The 20,241-nt window shown below is 31.6% G+C and overlaps 3 protein-coding genes across 4 annotated transcripts; all 3 read left to right on the forward strand.

Moving 5' to 3' along the window:
- Nucleotides 1–2,385: 2,385 nt before the first annotated feature.
- PM27 (seed maturation protein PM27) lies at nucleotides 2,386–3,808 on the forward strand. 2 transcript variants are annotated; one of them, XM_006591858.3, is made up of 2 exons: nucleotides 2,386–3,246; nucleotides 3,344–3,808. In XM_006591858.3, exons 1-2 carry the CDS (start codon nucleotides 2,422–2,424, stop codon nucleotides 3,605–3,607), a joined length of 1,089 nt encoding a protein of 362 aa, XP_006591921.2. In that variant the 5' UTR covers nucleotides 2,386–2,421; the 3' UTR covers nucleotides 3,608–3,808.
- A 3,399-nt stretch (nucleotides 3,809–7,207) lies between these two features.
- LOC100776720 (protein NRT1/ PTR FAMILY 5.10) lies at nucleotides 7,208–9,725 on the forward strand. The gene is made up of 3 exons (XM_003539974.5): nucleotides 7,208–7,786; nucleotides 8,010–8,521; nucleotides 8,774–9,725. Exons 1-3 carry the CDS (start codon nucleotides 7,439–7,441, stop codon nucleotides 9,594–9,596), a joined length of 1,683 nt encoding a protein of 560 aa, XP_003540022.1. The 5' UTR covers nucleotides 7,208–7,438; the 3' UTR covers nucleotides 9,597–9,725.
- A 6,714-nt stretch (nucleotides 9,726–16,439) lies between these two features.
- Nucleotides 16,440–19,210, forward strand: LOC100794623 (patellin-3). Its single transcript, XM_003540007.5, has 3 exons — nucleotides 16,440–18,256; nucleotides 18,332–18,473; nucleotides 18,565–19,210. The coding sequence occupies exons 1-3, from the start codon at nucleotides 16,833–16,835 to the stop codon at nucleotides 18,817–18,819; spliced, it is 1,821 nt and encodes a 606-aa protein (XP_003540055.1). The 5' UTR covers nucleotides 16,440–16,832; the 3' UTR covers nucleotides 18,820–19,210.
- The last annotated feature ends 1,031 nt before the right edge of the window (nucleotides 19,211–20,241 follow it).

The raw sequence follows: 20,241 nt of genomic DNA on the forward strand, positions 1-20,241 counted from the left end.
AAAACAACAATTTAAAGACCTAATTAAAAAATTAATAATATCTCCAAGCCAACTTTCTGGCTTCTGCGGGTCATTATTTTTCACTTTTGTAGGTCCTAGGCTCAGTATTTTTAGTTTTTTCAACCAGTTTAGAATTTATAGGAATGCAAATACAGGCTACAAAGATTTGCAGCTTTTTTAATTAGATCATTGAACTAATTGTCATTTTTAAATAGGGCCCGAACTATTTTAATGTAAAAGCTCAAAGGCTCAAAGGCCAATTATATGGGGATGGAAGAAGTAATTCAAAGAAGCCAAAGGGACCAAACACTGGAGGGTTTAATATATAAGAGCAAATTGCAATAATAAGTTAAGACTAGTTTTCTTTAGATAGATGCGCTAGCTGAGGCTGGGAACAGAAATTTATTTCTTATAAAAATCTGTTATTACTGTGAATAAATGAAATTCTGAAAGTGATGTATCGTCTTTCTTAAATATCAGGAAGCCGAATAGGTTTAGCTCCACATGCATGCCAGCTTTTTGGGTCTCATCTCTTCCTCCTTATTATATCTATCTACTACTATATACAATCAAACGTTAATTTCATCCAATCTATTATAATTATTATATGTGTTCAAAAAAACAATTTTAAAGTTTTTAAACTTGCATCTAATTTCAAATTTTAATAATATTCACAATTATATACGTTATTAAGCTCGTTAAATAATATAATATTTCATCATTACATATAAATGCAATAATACGTGAAAAATATTATATTTTTTAAAGGCTTGCTTTTGTCTATTTTTTCTCTCAAGTTGTTTGTTTCTCTGTAGGGATTTTTTTTTAAGGACCGCCAGTTTACATTAATGATTTTCTATGTCGTATTTCCACCGTGTTTTTTTTTCTAATTAGAGTTCGGATGAGTCCACATATATATTTTTTTCTTAGATTTAACTTTTTTATAAGAGGATAAAAAACACTCTAGATTATTTAATCATTAATAATTCTGATACCATCTCATCTCGGAAGAAAGGGAATAAGGATTGAAATCTCATTCTCAACTCTTTCAATTACTTATCATACTTGTATGTTTCAGAATTTTTAAATAAGACATTTGAATGGAGTTTTATAAATGGAAAAAATAATACAATTAAGAGAAAAAATTTACTAATAGTGATCAATCGATCAATCAAGTTCTTTAGCACAGACTAATAATAATCGTTAATGTCAGTAAATATTTCATACTTATGATATAATACTAAAAAATTATTAAGGGAAATCATTTAAATGGTTTTTATATTATATTTCCCGTGTGTATCACCGCTGTAATGGACCGAATTATATTTTGCTGGGTTGGGCTGTTTTGTTGGGCTCGACTCCAAAGTCTCGTTAATAGGATTGCATTCAAGCAGCCGGCATCTGCTATAACATTGCAGTTGTTATATAGTAGTCTTAGATTTATGAATCAAAGATTCACCAAAAGGATTTTATGAATCAAAAGAGGCTCTGCTTCATTATCATTATCATAAGGAAAAAGTACTAGAACGTCCCCGGGACCAGTTGAGCCAGATGTCTGTATTAATCTTCTTTGTCAGTTATAATAAAATATTTAGAGGGCCATTGTTCTAAAATAGTTGGTTACATGTCTAATTAATTGTTTCTAGACATGTCGCATCTAGTTGTGATAATATATATGTAGAAAGAGTTAGTATTTTCAAATTTTGTAAGTGATTGTAACTCATTATTTTGAATGAATTTCATTAGAATGTTGACAGTATAAAAGTTTTTATATTGTTTTTTTAATCATAAATTATTCTATATTATGAGGCTATTTATTATATTTGTTTTGTAAAATCATTTATAATTGACTGATAGTATACCCATCCCATTATAATTTAACTTAATTTGCTTCAAGATAAAAATATAAGTGAGTAATAGTTAGATCTTTTAAAATATAGTAGGAGTTCAATTTCTAATTATAGGATCAGAGTAGTATGTATTGATAAAAGACTCTTTAATTAATATTTTACTTTTCTAAGACATTAGTCCCATAACTTTAATCTATAGAGATACCTTACACTTAAGAGACAAAATTTGGATAAGTCTATGCAAAAGTTATAGATAAAGGAAAAATGATATTTCTAAAGTAAAATGGTTTATTCAGAAAATAAATAATAAAAATTTTGAATGCTTTATGGTAGCATGAGCGTAAATTTGTTTGTTTTGAAATTGTTAAAAAGCAAGAGTAAAAGTTGTTTGATAATGAATATTGTAAGAAAAAGAAAAAGGGTGTAATGAAATGAATCCGGTAGAGTCTAGAGTAGAGTGGTGACGGCGACACGAAGAATGATAGGTGGACACGTGGAGAAGGTGCATGACACGTGGCGGCGTGTAATACTAACCGAGCATGCGACGTGACCGAGTCCCAGACTTGTTAAAATGGAATTGAATCCTAAAAACAGCAACGAGCAAACAAAAGAAGCAATGATGATGAATGTCATAGGGCTGAGTCTGAGTCTGGTGTTAACTTCACTGGCAGCAGCGAGCACCATCGTCAAAGAAGGGCACAGAGTTGTCGTGGTTGAATACGACCAAGGTGGCCATCAGAACACCAAAATCTCAATATCACCAGAACAACCTACGCATGCTAATCTTAAAGATCCCATTTGCGACGCCTATGGAAAATGCAAGCACAAAATCGTGGATGCAATGGAGAAGTCTCAAGAGGTCATCCATGAGAAGAAGGACGAGATTGCCGCCAACAAGGAGGCAGCACGCCAAGTTGCTGGTAAAACCAAAGAGAGAGTGTATGATAAAGCCCGTCATGTCCACGAATACGCCCAAAACACTGTAGAAACAGCCAAGAACCATATTGCCTGTAACGTGTCAAACGCCAAAGATGCATTCAAGCGTCTAATAGCAGGATCTTTGGAGAGGCAGAGCCTTAATTCTTTGATGGGGGTGGCTAACATGTTGGGGTTTTCCACGGCTTATGGGATGTGTGTGTGGGTTACGTTCATCTCCAGCTATGTGCAGTCCAGGGCTATGGCAAGGCAACAATTTGCAGTGGTGCAGAGTAAAATATATCCTGTTTATTTCAGGGCCATGTCTTATAGCATCGGGGTCGCTTTATTCGCCCATGTCTTGGCCCATAGAAACACCTTGCTCTCCAACAAGTCTGACTTATTGCAAGCATATAATCTTCTGGCCTCCCTTGTCACACTTTTCTTCAATTCTCTTTACTTGGAGCCTCGGGCCACCAAGGTACCCATATCAACCTGTCTCGTCTTTCATTTTGCTATAGCTCCCAATTTCTCCCTACTTTTACTTTTATTAATTATACATATCTTGAAGAAATTAGAAATTGTGGTTTATTCAGTTGATGTTCGAGAGGATAAAGATAGAAAAAGAGGAAGGAAGAGGCAGATCAGAAGATGTGAGTAGCAGAACTAAAGAGCCAGCTTCCACGACCGCAGACCAGGATGCAGTCAGAACAAGGATAATCAAGCTCAATGACAAGCTCAAGAAACTCAATTCCTACTCCTCATTCCTCAATATCCTCAATCTCATGTCTCTTACTTGGCATCTCGTTTATTTGGCTCAACGACTTCCCCATATTTGCTAAACCAAATACTACGTTCCTTTTGTCTTTTCTACTAATCACTTGTTTTCTGTGTTTCTTTTCTGTTTCTATCATGTTTGTTGATATTTGCAAATACTTCAGTCTCTAGATTTTTGTATCTTTTAGCTTTGGGAACAATACAGTGTTTACCACTCCCTGTATTTAATTTGTGTTAAGTGTAAAACTCTTGTTACTTTGCTTTAATCATGGTTAAATGGATACTAAAATTCTCGGTCCTGCCACGAGCACAATGTTAAACATGCATCAGAAATTGAAGATTATATCGGATCCAACTCTAATTACCAAAGTAAACACACTCATCTTGGGTGATTGTGATTCTGCTTCCCTCTGAAGATCGGGTGGGAGACAAATTCCAATTTCCTTTGGGCAGTAAAACTTGTTTGTTTCAGACAGACCACCTTAATACCCTATACATACGAAATGGGCTTACTTCAACCTTAGTATTTAAATTCAACCCGATATTTTAATCAGGCAACTTTTATGGATCTGAGTAGGAGTTTTGTTATTATAATTTAGTTGAAAATCAATTTTAAAACTAATTTTAAGAAGTAAAATTCATTTTAAAATCGGTTAAAATTAGTTTTAAAAACAACTTTAAAATTAATTACAGGGAGAAATCTTCAGTTTTTTCTAATTACATTGTTTAGTCCGAGAAAGTATATGTGAAGGTGTTGAGACACCTTAGTTGAAGTACGCTGCGGAAAGGGGTTCTATACTAGAAAGTTTCGTATATTAATTAGGATGATGTTAATATACCCGCGTTTGGTCTAATGTAAATATAGTACTTATGCCAATAAAATATGGCTAATATTATAAAATAAAATAACAAATGAATAGACTAATGCAAAAATCTATCAGCTATATATCGGCAGAACCTGGTGATAAAAAATTCCACATATGGTTATGTGTATATCTATGTAAAAGACAAGTCCAAGTGGCAATTAACTTTGCAGATTTGTGTATCTTAAGAGTTGTCCAACACTACAATACAATTATACCACTCTAAGGTAATTCTGTTTGTAATGGATTCGTCTCGAACTTGGCAGTGCCACCCCCAACATGTATAATATATGCATCTTTTAAGTTATCCGAATATATTAAGTTTAATTGGCATCCAGAGTGTATGGTTGATCTTCATCAGAACATAAAAAATTCTGATAATTCATAAGCCAAGCACTGCATGGAACAATCAGCAATTTACTCTTGAACCACGCATTTACACCTCCGTTGGTGTTCTGTCAGTTCCTGCAATGTTTCAAGTTTCTCAATTCGTGAAAGATTGGTCGCAGCAAGCCCAGGGGCAAGATAAATCGTGAATATATTGTGTGAGAAAACACCAGAGAAAATGAAGTCACAAGCATAAATCTAGTCACGCAAATGAGAGTACCTCAATTTGCTTTTGTAGAAACTTGGCATACGCTACAGCCTCATCTAACATATCTGCAGTATTTGTTTGCTACAAGAACAAAAGCAACCGCTACATTAAACACAGCGGCGAGCTAATTTACTGCCAAAAAAAACAAATCTACAGGCATTGCATAACTGTCTCGAACTCAGAAATTTACACTTTATGCTAGCAACAGAATCTCCTATTATTAGTTAAAATTTATTCAAAATTACAAATGGATCTTTAGTAGAGTTCCCTAAAGCTTGTTCGTCATTGTCTTCCCCAAAACCTCTATGATAGTGGGTAGAACGAAAGGGTCCTATGGCAGCAGGCCAATCCTAAAGCTCCCACAGAAAGTATGTTTCCATGACCATAATAGATCCTTAGTGTTAATTGTTAAATACCATAAATTACCGGAGTCCAAGCATTGACCTTAACCTTGGAGAAAGACTTCACGCTCAAAAAAGTGTTGGAGAAACACAATTCAAGGCTTGAAGGATTATGAACCAGACATTGCTTAATATATTTAGAGGTAAACAAACCAGATGACTCTAAGAACCAAGTTATTTTATTGGGCTTTGGGAAAAAAAAGAAACATCAAATGTACAAACTTTGAAACCCCTCTATCATAAAGGTTCCGGCAAAAGTAAAAATTTTCTAATAAAGCTAAACAAACGAAAAAGCTAACCAAGGAAAGGGAGATACGGAGCACGATGAAGTGGAAACGATTTGTTTTTTTTCACCTTCTATTCAATTTAAATTTAAGTTTTTTCTTTCCTCTCTAACCAAACATACTATTAAAGATAAAAACTTCATCCAACATAACAATTTGTCTTTCTTAAAAACACCGGATAAATTTGGGACAGATTTTTTTTATGTCAAAAAATTTATATTAACAATTTTGTTTATTTTTAATATTATTGAAAAATATCTAGAAACAATTTAAATTTTTACAATATGAAAGTTATCCATTAATGATAAATGATAGAAGATAATTGAATGTGTTTTTTTTTAATACAACTATAAATTTAAATCCAATGATATTGTTTTTTGAAATTTAGAGTGTATTTGATTTTTAGTTTAATTTGTTGTGTATAAATTTTGAGATCAAATCTAATGATCTACTTCAAACATAAAGAAAAAAAAGAAAGATAAGAATACTTTTACAAACTTTATTTTGCTATGGACACTTATTTGTAATGGATACTCAAACATGCACTTAATATTATTCAATTTAAAAATAAATGTTAAGGAATCTTTACTTAATTGATTAAGTAGGATGTGCGAATTGTTATAATTTCTTAATATTATCTTTGATTTTTTAGATAATTTTTTTTCAAAAATAAGCTGTTCTTATTATCTATATTAGTATTAATTAAAAAGTAAAAAACAATAAAGTGGAAGGAGAAGAACTTGGGCATTGCTCATAAAAAAAAGAACTTGGGCATTGAACGGTTAGGGAGTGTTCAATTGTGTGAAAGGAGAAGAGAAATTAGAAAAAAGTTATAAAATTTAGTATGAATCTCATATTTGTACACTATAGTTTAATTCAAAATTTTAATCTTAATTCTATTTGTTAAAAAATAATAATTCTGTTCTACTCAACGGTACCTTAAGGATTCTACCTGTGTAAGAAGTATATACTCTATGACACTTTTCACTAATTTCGTCATGGATACCTTCAATCTTACTCAAGCTAAAAAAAAGGTTTGTCATATATTCATCATTCTTGCTATTCACTTGTGCTGTTGTGCATACCATTAAGCAAATTTTGAAACACGACTACAAAGTAGTATATAATTGCAAGTTGCAACCATGTGTACTGAGAGGTGAATTCCTTTTTGTTTAAGTTATGTTTCCTTCTAGAGTAGGATGTTTTATTTTCTTTTTGATAAGTTAGAAAAGCAATCGAATAAAATACTATAATATAATATTATAATATGTGTGTTTGGATTCACGTTAAAAAAATTAATTTTAAAGTAATATAATTTATGTTTAAATATTTTTATTATAAAATCAAATTAAAAATAAAATCCAATATAAAATTTTAGGTTGAACACAAAAATTACAAAATTATTTTAATTTAAAATTAGTTTTAAATTTTTTTCTAAGTTAAGATCAGACATGTAAAAATATGTTAAAAATCAATTTTTACTCAATTAATTTATCTGACATATCAAACAGGCACATAACATACACATAGTTGCCACATGATTCAGGAGTACTACTTCAGTCAAATTATAGGGTATCAGTGTAAATATGCTGTCTCCTATTTGGTATTTGTGTGTCATGCTGTCCAACTAATCAGAATTTAGAAGAAATTGCCCTTTAACGTGGTTGCCGAAATTAACAGAGCAAGCACGTTTTGAACAGGTGAAGAGATGCGATGAGGGTAAGCTAGTAGCAAGAGTGAGAAGAATAGGAGGATGGAGAATTGGGAAACGGAGGAGGTTGAAGGTGAAAGTCCCCTTCCGGTTCTGGAGGCTGTTGACTACAGAGGTGGAGCCTCGGTGAGATCGAAATCTGGGTCATGGAGATCCGCTGGGTTTATCATAGGTGTGGAAGTGGCGGAGAGGATTGCATATTATGGGATTCAGGGGAACCTCATAACCTACCTCACGGGCCCACTCCATCAGACTACTGCCACCGCCGCCGAGAATGTTAATATCTGGTCAGGAACTGCTTCCTTGCTTCCTCTCTTTGGGGCTTTCCTTGCTGATTCTCTTCTCGGCCGCTACCGCACTATAATACTCGCTTCCTTCATCTATATTTTGGTAATTATCCTTTCTATTAGTAAGTCCATTTTACACACTATATGTCATCTCTGTCATTCAAATAAAAATTTAATTTAATCTGTTTCTATTTTCCTGACGCTCTTTTTTTTTATGAACCGAAAAAATACTGTTTAAGAAAACTACAAAAAAGAACGAATTTTCATTCTGAATCATGTGTTCTTGCATTGTTTCGTGCTAATCCATGGCTTAATGTGAATTACAGGGACTAGGCTTGTTAACACTATCAGCTATGCTTCCCTCTCCCACCGGTTCTGAGTGCCAGGTTGGCAATGAATTCAAATCATGCTCTCCTCAGTCGCAAATAGTTTTGTTCTTTATCTCTCTTTATTTGGTCGCCATTGGGCAAGGTGGACATAAGCCCTGTGTTCAGGCTTTTGGTGCAGATCAATTCGATGAAAAACATCCAAAGGAGTACAAAGATAGAAGCTCTTTCTTTAATTGGTGGTATTTTACTATGTGTGCAGGTTGCATGGCAACTCTTTCCATCTTGAACTATATACAAGATAACCTAAGTTGGGTTCTTGGATTTGGAATTCCTTGTGTTGCCATGATTATTGCATTGCTTGTTTTCATGCTTGGAACAGTGACCTACAGGTTTAACATTCAGCAGCGTGGCAAAAGCCCCTTTCTCAGAATTGGCCGTGTATTTGTTGCTGCTATAAGAAATCGCCGATCCACCCTATCAAGCACAGCTGTCAAAGCAGAACAATTTGAGTAAGAATCACAATGCTAAGTTCTGCTTGTTTAATTGTTTGGTAGTCTGTCATTCTAATTATTTGCATTCTTAAAGCAGCAAATATGATGGAATACCCCCTTATAGTCCAATTTGAGTTTTGCTTTTATGCTTTATGCAACTTCCTTTATAGAGTCTTATGCAATAAATTGTAATAAATAGCAACATTTAGCCGAGCTCATTGAAAATACTATTTTGATGAACTATTTAATTAGTGTTCTCCACATTGGCAGGTTCCTCAACAAAGCATTGTTAGCGCCAGAGGATTCTATAGAAGACGAGAGTTGTAGCCTTAGTGAGGTGGAAGAAGCAAAAGCAGTACTAAGGCTGGTTCCTATTTGGGCTACAACTCTGGTTTATGCTGTGGTGTTTGCTCAAGTTCCTACGTTCTTTACCAAGCAAGGGATTACTATGGAGAGAACAATATTTCCTGGCTTTGACATACCCGCTGCTTCTCTTCAAACGCTTGTCACTGTGGCCATTGTTCTGTTCAGCCCCATCTATGACCGCCTATTTGTGCCAATGGCAAGAGCTATTACTGGCAAACCCTCAGGAATCACAATGCTGCAAAGAATTGGGACTGGAATATCTATATCCATATTTACCATAGTATTTGCAGCCCTTGTTGAGATGAAAAGATTGAAAACAGCTCAAGAGTCTGGTGTTGTTGATGAACCTAATGCAACTGTTCCAATGAGTATATGGTGGTTGATTCCCCAATATTTCTTGTTCGGAGTCTCTGAAGTTTTTACCATGGTTGGTCTGCAGGAATTTTTCTATGACCAGGTCCCAAATGAACTAAGAAGCATGGGTCTTGCTCTCTACTTGAGCATCTTTGGTGTTGGGAGCTTTATAAGTGGCTTTCTCATTTCTGTGATAGAGAAACTGTCTGGCAAAGATGGACAAGACAGTTGGTTTGCCAATAATCTGAATAAGGCGCATGTTGATTACTTTTATTGGCTACTTGCTGGACTCAGTGTAATGGGATTGGCCTTGTTCATTTGCTCTGCTAAATCCTACATTTACAATCACCAAGGAATCAGACGAGAATTGTGAATTGTCCGGTTCTGTCAATTTTAGCTTTACTGTATGGGATGAAAAATTATATTCTGTATAAGGTACGAGTATTTGTGTATAAAAACCTCTGGACCTGGGGAATTGTCAATTCATTTGCATTCTGTTCAAGATACGGGTTCTTTTTTCCCATATTATACATGTAAAATATTTATCAATAATTAATTTTTTAGTAACACCTAGCTAACAACTTTTAATAGAGTTTTTTTTTCCTAATTATATATATTTTTTATATATAAAATTTAGACCTCAAAAGGATTAAGTTAAGTTTTACTTAGACCAATGTAATATTGGTAAGGTACAAGTATCTGGATCTTTAAGTAATATGTCAAATAATTATAAATTTAAAAATATCTAAAGAAAAATTATTTTAATGAAAATAAAATTATATATGTAAAATATTTATCAATTTTATCTACAACTAATTTTTTATGAAATACTTAACTAACAACTTTTAGTTGAATTTTTTTTCTAATTATGTTTTTTTCATATACAAAATTTAGACCTCAAAAAATTTAAGTCAAGTTTCGGTTACACCAACTTAATATTGGTAAGCTACAAGTGTTTGTATCTTTATGTAATATGTCAAATAATTATAAATTTTATTTTTTTAAAAAAATTGTTTTAATGGAAACAAAATAAATTAAAATATAAGATTTAAGGGTTAAAATTTTTTAATTTTAGAAAAATAATTAAAAAGTGTTTTATTTAATGAAAAAATATTGCAAATAAACTATCATGCTTAATTAGGGATGTGATTATGTGGATGAGTTTATTAAGTTTTACAAGTCTTAGTTTGAACTGTTTACTTAATATATTATTTTTTGAAGGCCGACGTAACCCTAATAGTTTACAACTTTGATAAGGTTACAAATAATTAGTCTTTCGTTTAGTCGTTTCTAATCATCTGTAAATGTCATTTGGATTATAAAAAAATCTTATAAACGTGCGTGTTAACAAAAAGCTTTTATGTTTATGATGATGATTAAGTAAAGGTATGATTAAAATTGTTATATTGTTTTAAAATTAAAACAAATTGAAAGTGATTCATACTGAAAGAGAAGTCGGATACGCATACACTGAGTGCAATAGTGGCTGTAGAAGAAATATTTCTGAATGAAGCTGAGAAGAAACTTGGAAATTATAAGGATAGCGAAAGTTGAAAATGTGTGATTCTATTATTAATTTGAGACTTATCCATTACAATTGGACGCTTATCAAGTCCAATATATGATGCAAGCAAAGCTTAAGGGAATTAGTCTTAGGCAAGTAACCTACCTCTTTCTTTCTAAAATGTCTTTAAGACGTTTTGGGTTTTGTCTTAGAGCGAATAATTTTACCCAAAGAGAAAGAAAATATCCATCCATCGAGACAGCCAATAGGTTTGGGGTGCTTCAAGAAGCAAGAAAGGTCCATGTCAACTCTATGTGCAAAAAGACAAATAAAGCCCCCTTGTTTTGTTTTAGAGTTTTAAATTACAAAATATTTTATAAACATTCAACTTGTCATTAACAACCCGATATTTAAAATAAATAATCATTTATGTATAGTTACTCTTTTAATTAACAGACAGACGCACAATACATCTTTCTTCCCTTGTAATAATATAATAATGCATGTCTCTCTTGTTTGTTGCCTGCTAAGGGCTGTGCTGTGTTAGGGTTGCATCATGATAATGTCAAGATTATAATCCAATGACAGGCTGTTCCAGAAGAACATATTGAGGTTAGGGATACGTGTCCATACTACATAAAATATATTCTTTTCATCTTGATGAATCATTTTGGATTACTTTTATAAATAAATATTTTAAAATAATCTATCCACACTCTATTATTTTTTCGATAATTTTGAATCATTAGAAAGGTAACTGTCACGAAATATAATAAATTAATTAATTAATTAATGTCACGTTATTCATTAACAATAATATTTGATGATAAAAACTAAAATCATTAATGGATAAAAGTTCGGATACTAATATCAGTTAAAATTTAGTTTTAAGACTAAAATTGAAAACTTGAAAAAAAAAATTCAACAACTAAAAATATCATTATCTCACATATTACATCGATCTACATGAAAAGAATAAACATTTAAGAATATTAATTGTACAAGTAGAGAAAAAAAGGGTAATTTGAGATAATTGAAATAGTTTTTTTTTTATATAAATGCAGGAATAATATGTGAAATACACTTCTAAATCTAAATGATAAAAGAAAGATAATATAAAAAAAAAATAGTTATGATAGTGGGAAGAATGAGAATGACACTTTCCAGATTCTACATTTAAATTTATAATATAAAAGTAGATTAAGAAACATCTCTTATTTACTACTTAAATATATGTTAAATAAAATATGATATGGACTACTTAAAAAATATATAATTCAATTATATTCTTAGGAAAAAAATTAATTTTATGATATTTTTATTATTTAAATATTTATATTTAAAATTAAATTAAAATTACTTAGAAATAAGAAAAGTATATCTTATTATTCTTGATGATTATGAGTAAAAGTCGTAATGCATATCTCTATATATATAATCAGTATTCAAATAAGAGAGTAGGGAAAAAATCTTACTCTACAAATCTTATATTATAATTATAATTTATATAAAAGCAGTGAATTTCAATTTTAATTAATAAAATAGCATAAAAAATCACAGCGAAATTTTTTTCTTCTTGATTTAGATTATATGTATTATTTTAATTTATTCATTCTTACTTTAACAATATAGTTGTTTTATGAGTAGTACCAACCTCATTTTTTGATTAAATAGATTGTGTGAGTTGATATAAATTTTTCAATATTTGTATTTAATTTTTACAAATAAAAAAATAACATAATTTGTGTATTTCGTACGATTATTTATGAGACAAACTTTTCATCCTCATATGACTTAACATGATTATTTTATTTTAATTTAAACTCAATTCATTAAAAAAGATAATATATAAAATAAAATTTAGTTAAACCAACTTATTAGCGTAATATTTTTAAAATTATAAATAACTAAATCATGGAATTGAAAAGTATAAAGCACAAATAAATATATACTTTTGTAAATAATTTTTATATACAGTAATATTATATTATGTAAAATATTATTTATTAAGTTTGGAAAAGTTATTATCAGTTAATCACTATTCAAAAAGTACGTATTTTAAAAATATAGAAAATATTAAATTAAGTTAGGTCGATGATCTAAAACATAACTTGAATTTATCTTAGGATACTAATTTTAAAATTTAAAGTTTTGACATGCTAAATTAACTTTAAATGATTTTTTTTACACGTAAGAATCAAAGTGAGAATAAAAAATTTATAACAATGACATATTTTACTTAATTAACTGAGTTATATCACTTGATAATTTAAATAAGATTTGAATTAGTATAATAGCATAAATCAAGACCTCTTATTTTATCTTGTCTTGCTAATGAATGGATAAGAATATTAATAATACGTTAAAATTTAGAACACATTTTTCATATCATTCGCGAGAGTTTTTTTAATCAAATGATAATATGTATTTTTAATAATAAAATAAATAATCGTTATTTTTTTAATAATTCTCCATATACTTTTTTTTATAAAGGATATACATAGTTGTTTTAATTATTACACTAATATAAAGTCTGTGAACGGAATCACAAATATGAAGAATCAAATTGAACTTCAGGCTTTTCAATAATGAAATTGGGGAGTAGACAATTTTTTTAAAAGAAATTGACTATACGTAGTATTTGTTTACGTACACGACAGATGATTGATTTTTTTTTTTCTTACAGAACGATAGTTGATCGATAAATAAAAGCATATAGTTCATTAAATTATTTGGATATACGCGAAGTCATTAAATCATACTATATAGTAGAATAAAATCATATCTTCTTTTTCATCAATCAGACTTGTTTTTTTGGTAATGTTGTGTTACACTTAGGCAGAAATAGAATCATGTCTAAGATAGTTGATTCAATTCTAACTGCTATTTAAAAAAATAAATATTTATGGCTCCTTGAAAAGTAATATTATTACAAATTTTTTCTTAAAAAAACTATAATCTTTGTTTATTAGAAAACTTTACGACGCCAAATGTTAGAAAGATAAATAATTTTCAGAAAAAGTGAAAAAGGTTATGAGAATTTTTGTGGTGCTTAATATTTATTAACTGATGAGTTTATAATATATTTAATAAAATACTTATAAGTATCAAATTTGAAAAAATAAATCAAAAGTAAATTACATTTTTGAAAGAAGCTTTAAATATATAATTTGCTTTTATTTTAAAATTTCATAATTTTCTTCTAATAGATTAAAATATGCAATATTTTAGTTTATTTTAACATAGATATGTCAAATAATATGAAATACCGTATTATCAATTTATAGATTTTAATAGGATTTAATTGTAAAATCTATCTTTTTATTTTATCTATTTCACTAAACCCTCCATCTTATTTTTTAATCCAGGTCTTCTTATATTTTAAAATTTATTATCTTAATCTCTAAAGCTTATTTTAACCGATAATGGTTAAATTTTAAATGTTAATTTTAATTGTTGAATAGTAAAAAAATGTGTCATTGACTCTAAAGATTATGATTCTGATTTTTTCTCAAATAATTTTTAAGAAAATATTAGTTAATTATTTAGTTTAATTAATGTTTAAAATTTAACGATTAATTATTAAAATTAATTCTAATAACTAAGATAGCAAATTTTGAAATATAGGAAGAGTAGATATATTCATACGATCAACTTTTAAAACCTATGTAATCTGTATTTTATCCTTTGAAATATAGGAAGAGTAGATATATTCATACGATCAACTTTTAAAACCTATGTAATCTGTATTTTATCCTTTGAAATTTAAAGTAAACACTGATAATGTTTAGTCAGAAAAGGAGAAATTTGACTTTAAAAGACTTGTTTGTATTAGAAGAAATTAAAATATAATATATATTAAATTATTAAAAAGCGGAGTGAAAAGATAGCCTGAGAAATGAGAATGCTTGAGCTTCGTTCCCACCATCTTTAACAGTCTATTGCTCATAAAGTCAATGATTCTAATCTGCTATTCTGCTTTATGGTTTTAATCACAACTTGCTCCCGTAAGTTAATTTTTTGAAATATAGAAGTAGCATTACAATTTTTCCTTTTAATTAACAAGCTATTAAAATGAATAACAATAACATACTATTTATTATTTATTATAAAATAAAATATGTGAAAAAGAGTATCTTACTAACACGTCTCAACTTGGTTTGTGGCATTTATTTATAGATCTTAGTGCTCAAGTGTATAGGTTTAGCTTAAAAATGGATATCATCGTTACTCAAACCTTAGACTTTTGTTTTGTTTTCTCGTCTCTATACAATATTATTATCACACCTTAGACATTTGTATTATCTCTCTCCGAAAGTAGATACCACGGTGCACGGTGATTGTGCTTGTGGACAGAACATTTTCCCACAAAAGGCTTGTCTGGAACTTATTTTTATTTACCATAACTTAATGAAATGAAGTGCCTAAACTTATTATTATATACCTCAAACATTTAAATACTTTAAATGTGATATAATTTTTTTCAACTAAATGTGTAGTGTCAGTACTCAGTAGCATTAGAAGAAAAAGTATGTTGGATTAATGAAATAATTTTTTTCTCTTTTAGTTATTTGAATCGGTTATCAGTATATGTGTTCTAAAACAGAAAATTTTCCATAGATAAAATAAGAAAATAAACATATTTTCTTTTGCTTAACTTATTTTAAAAAGTGTTTTTTTAAAATAGATAAATTCTTTAAGCTATAGTCATAATTTAATTTCTGATCATGTGTTAATAAAAAAAATCTCAGAAAAAAATAAAATTCACTTAAATAATCTCATTATCTCGAAAAGAACTAATGATGAGATATCTTTAGTGAATTTTTTTTTACATACTTAATATATGTTTTCTTAAACAAGTAAAGTAGATTCTAATTGCTTTTGGTTGGTCTTTCCTTCTCACTTTCGTTTTCTGCAACTTTTGTTTTACCATGGCATCATTGGCATGGCTTCTGAACTTTGAAATTGAACAGTGACTGTTTCTTTGACCATTTGGGGGCAGTGGCTTAATTGATTCACCTTGAACTTCAATCACATATATAGGCTTCCAAGATCAAATGGTCAGACAAACCCGTCGATATTATGGTCAGCCGGGACTGAACCAAAGGCACAGGCTTTACAGATTATCATAATAATCCAAACACGTTTTTCGTTTTTCTATTTTTAACTGTTTTAAGAATTTTCATCCAAACAAGTCCTTGTAGGAACTATTCTCACTATTTGTAATAAGACCTTTTTCTAGAAGAACAAAACTGTGGTCAGGTTCAGGCGAGCTCAGAACCTAAAATAGATTTGAAGAAATTGTTATATTTAATTATTTTCAATTTGAATTATTTGGTTTTGACAAAATTTCAAATGCGCAAAGATACTGTGTTTGAAGGAAGAGAAGCACCTTTTAGAGCATTGAAATTTTATTTGTTCAGGTGAAAATTAAAAGAAGGAAATTATGTTCGGTGAAGCATGGGAATGGTGGTTTTTTAAAATGCAGACAGAGGAGAGGAGAACATTGTACCTTTCCACAATTTGAAGTTTGATTGGTGTTGGTGGTGGCCGTGATATTTTTTTAAATCATGTTAATGATAACACGGCATTGAATATCGATAACGTTTGAAGCAATGTTACTTGGGAAAGGAGACAATGGAACGTTTGTGTTGACGTTGATATTATGAATATTATTATTTTGAAAATAAAGTTGATTCTGATCCCCACTAAAATAAAATTATTCTTTGGTGAGCATAGGTTGTTTGCTTACAACTAGAGGTAATTATCGAAGAATGAAAAAGAAAATGCAAAAACAGGGATTGGTTTAATGGAAGTTTATAATGAATGGATGACATATAGTATGATTTATGAAGTGAATTTGGTAAAAGAAAAAATGTAAATGTTGTGGGTTGGTTTAAAAATGTGGAAAGGGAAAGAAAAAAGAAATGATTAAGGGGGACCCACAAAGTGGTGTATCTGCTGGCATGACAGACTGGTTTCTAGCATTGCCCATGAGTCTGGTCTCTTTTTGAAGCAACTCTTGTCTTCCCTTTCAACTTCAACTCAACCCTCAATCAAACTCATTCTGTCTTTTCTTCTATTTTTATTTCTATCCAATCATCCATGGCCGAGGAACCCCAAAAACCAGCCTCCGCTGAAGAAGTGGTCGCTGTTCCTGCGGAGAACCCACCATCTGAAGCCGAAGCTGAAAACATCGAAGCAGAGAAGGCCCAGAGTGGTGTAGAAGACAAGATTTCCCAGTCGGTTTCGTTCAAGGAGGAGACCAACGTGGTTGGCGACCTCCCCGAGGCGCAGAAGAAAGCCCTTGATGAGCTCAAGAAGCTTGTTCAAGAAGCGCTCAACAACCATGAGCTAACTGCTCCCAAGCCAGAACCGGAGAAGAAGAAACCAGCAGCAGAGAAGAAGGAGGAAGTTGAAGTGACAGAAGGGAAGAAGGAAGCTGAAGTCATAGAAGAGAAGAAGGAAGTGGAAGTGACGGAAGAGAAGAAGGAAATTGAAGTAACAGAAGAGAAGAAGGAAGCTGAAGTCATAGAAGAGAAGAAGGAAGTGGAAGTGACGGAAGAGAAGAAGGAAATTGAAGTAACAGAAGAGAAGAAGGAAGCAGAAGTGAAAGAAGAGAAGAAGGAAGGGGAAGTGACGGAAGAGAAGAAGGAAGTTGAAGTGACGGAAGAGAAGAAGGAAGCGGAAGTGATAGTAGAAGAGAAGAAGGAAGTTGAAGTGACGGAAGAGAAGAAGGAAGTGGAAGTGACCGAAGGAAAGAAAGAAGTGGAAGTGATCGAAGAGAAGAAGGAAACAGAAGTGACAGAAGAAAAGAAAGAAGTGGAAGTAGAAGTGAGGGAAGAGAAGAAGGAAAGTGAAGTGAAAGAAGAAGAAAAAGGTCGGGAGGTTGTTCCAGAGGAAGTTGAGATATGGGGAATTCCCCTGCTGGGGGACGAGAGGAGCGATGTGATTCTGCTAAAGTTTCTTAGGGCAAGGGATTTCAAGGTGAAGGAGGCCTTGAACATGATAAGAAACACGGTGCGATGGAGAAAGGAATTTGGAATAGAGGGTCTAGTGGAGGAAGATCTTGGAAGTGATTGGGAGAAGGTGGTGTTCAAGGATGGATACGACAAAGAAGGGCACCCGGTGTACTACAACGTCTTTGGGGAGTTTGAGGACAAGGAGTTGTACAGCAAGACGTTTTTGGACGAGGAAAAGAGGAACAAGTTCATAAGGTGGAGGATTCAGTCGTTGGAGAAGAGCGTTAGAAGCCTTGACTTCTCTCCGAATGGGATATCGACAATAGTTCAGGTGAACGACCTTAAGAACTCTCCCGGACTGGGCAAGAGGGAACTGAGGCAGGCCACCAATCAGGCCCTTCAACTGCTTCAGGACAACTACCCTGAGTTCGTTGCCAAGCAGATATTCATCAATGTCCCCTGGTGGTACCTTGCCTTTTCTAGGATGATCAGTCCCTTCTTCACACAGAGGACCAAGAGTAAATTTGTTTTTGCTGGCCCTTCCAAATCTGCTGATACCCTTTTCAGGTCTAGTCTCTCTCTCTCTCTCTCTCTCTCTCATCTATACCCTTTCTCCACTAACATTCTCATCCCACCTTACAGATATATAGCTCCGGAGCTGGTCCCGGTTCAATACGGTGGTCTTAGCAGAGAGGCTGAACAGGAATTCACCTCTGCTTACCCTGTTACGGAGTTTACTATTAAACCCGCTACCAAACATTCTGTTGAGTTCCCTGTTTCTGAGGTCTGTCATCCTCTGGTCTCCCCTACACGTCCGTACATTCATGACATAGTTGTTTTGTACCGATCAATCTTTTCTTCTTTTGTTGTTGCAGAAAAGCCATCTTGTTTGGGAAATCCGAGTGGTGGGTTGGGATGTCAGCTATGGAGCTGAATTTGTGCCCAGCGCTGAGGATGGATACACTGTCATAGTACACAAGAGCAGGAAAATTGCTCCCGCTGATGAGACCGTTCTTACCAACGGTTTCAAAATTGGTGAACCTGGCAAGATTGTACTCACCATAGACAACCAAACATCCAAGAAGAAGAAACTCCTCTACAGGTCCAAGACCAAACCCATTGCAGAGTAACTTGAATAAGGATGTTACTGTTACTGTTATATTCATCATTACAACCACAACAACATTGGTGGGTGGGGCGAGGGACTTAATTCTTTCATACGGGGTTCTTCTTTTCTTCATTTGCTTTATTATTTTGTTTCAAGTCTGGGTTTGGGCTATTTCATTAAAAGCTTACAGTAATTTCCTGTCTTCTTTATTTGGTTTTTGGAATTGGATAAAACCTTTGCTGCTTTGACTGGGCGAAGGAGGGATCATTATCTGGACGGGCTTCATTTGTACATGAAACAATTAATGTCTGTTTGCATGGTGATATACTTTTATGCCTGTAAAGTTTGTTTAAATGCGATCATGTATTCCTTATTCCCGTATATAATTCAAATTTGCTTCATTGTTTCTGTTATTTTTTTTTCCTTAAAGGGTTATACTTGAAAATCTATTTACTGCTTTGCTTGCCAGTTTTGCCTGCTTAATTCTTCCATATTATTATTTAGTTTAGAAGGCTACATTGATCTACATAGAGAGGGGATGAATTGACATTAAGTTTTCACTACCGTCATATTCTTTTTGGGGACGTTTGTTAGGGTACAAATTTTTAATTTTCTGGAAATTTAAACCTGAGAATTTTGATTTTTTTTGTATTTCATTAAAAAATATTACGTTACTCTTGTTATTCTAACAGGTAAAACTTTCAAATCTTTGATTCTCTGAAAATTTATATAAATATTCTTAAAAGATATTTACAACCAATCAAATCGATTATACTTATAAATCATGATTTATAGGAATTTAATGAATTATGATTTTCAGGCACGAAATTTTTTTCCGCCTACCAAATATCTCCTTAAATTAATTCATCACAATTAAAAATAATAATTAATGTAGTTACTAACATTAAATTTAGTGACGATTTATATTGTTTGTTCTCAAGATTAGTAGGACTTATCATCTACTTCGACTTAAGTTTGAAATGAGAAAACTCCCTAATATAATCCACATAGTTATTTGCTATCAGAGTTAACTATCTTATTAAGTGATTTTATTATATTTCTTTGAAAGTGAACTATCTTATTAAGTGATTTTATTATATTTCTTTGAAGGTGAACTAACTTAAGTTAATCTTTGTTCTCTTTCACAATGCAGAAATGTATGTAACTGAATTCACGTTACTTATGTGATTGTTATAATCAATTAAACTCTTATGTTCTTTGTTAATTCATTGATTTTTTAAAGGGATAAAACATACTTTCATATTTGAAGTCTAAGTTATTTTCCAATGGTTCTAATGATTAAGTTCACCTTTTAGTTATTTCCTAAACTTTTATATTATGAAAAATGATGATTAAACGTTTTGCATAAAAAAGTTTATAAAAAAAAATAATCAAGAAGAAAATTCAATAGAATACAAAGATAAATCAATTAAAACATCCAATA

Source organism: Glycine max, chromosome 12, assembly GCF_000004515.6.
Source record: "Glycine max cultivar Williams 82 chromosome 12, Glycine_max_v4.0, whole genome shotgun sequence".
Classification (NCBI taxonomy): domain Eukaryota; kingdom Viridiplantae; phylum Streptophyta; class Magnoliopsida; order Fabales; family Fabaceae; genus Glycine; species Glycine max.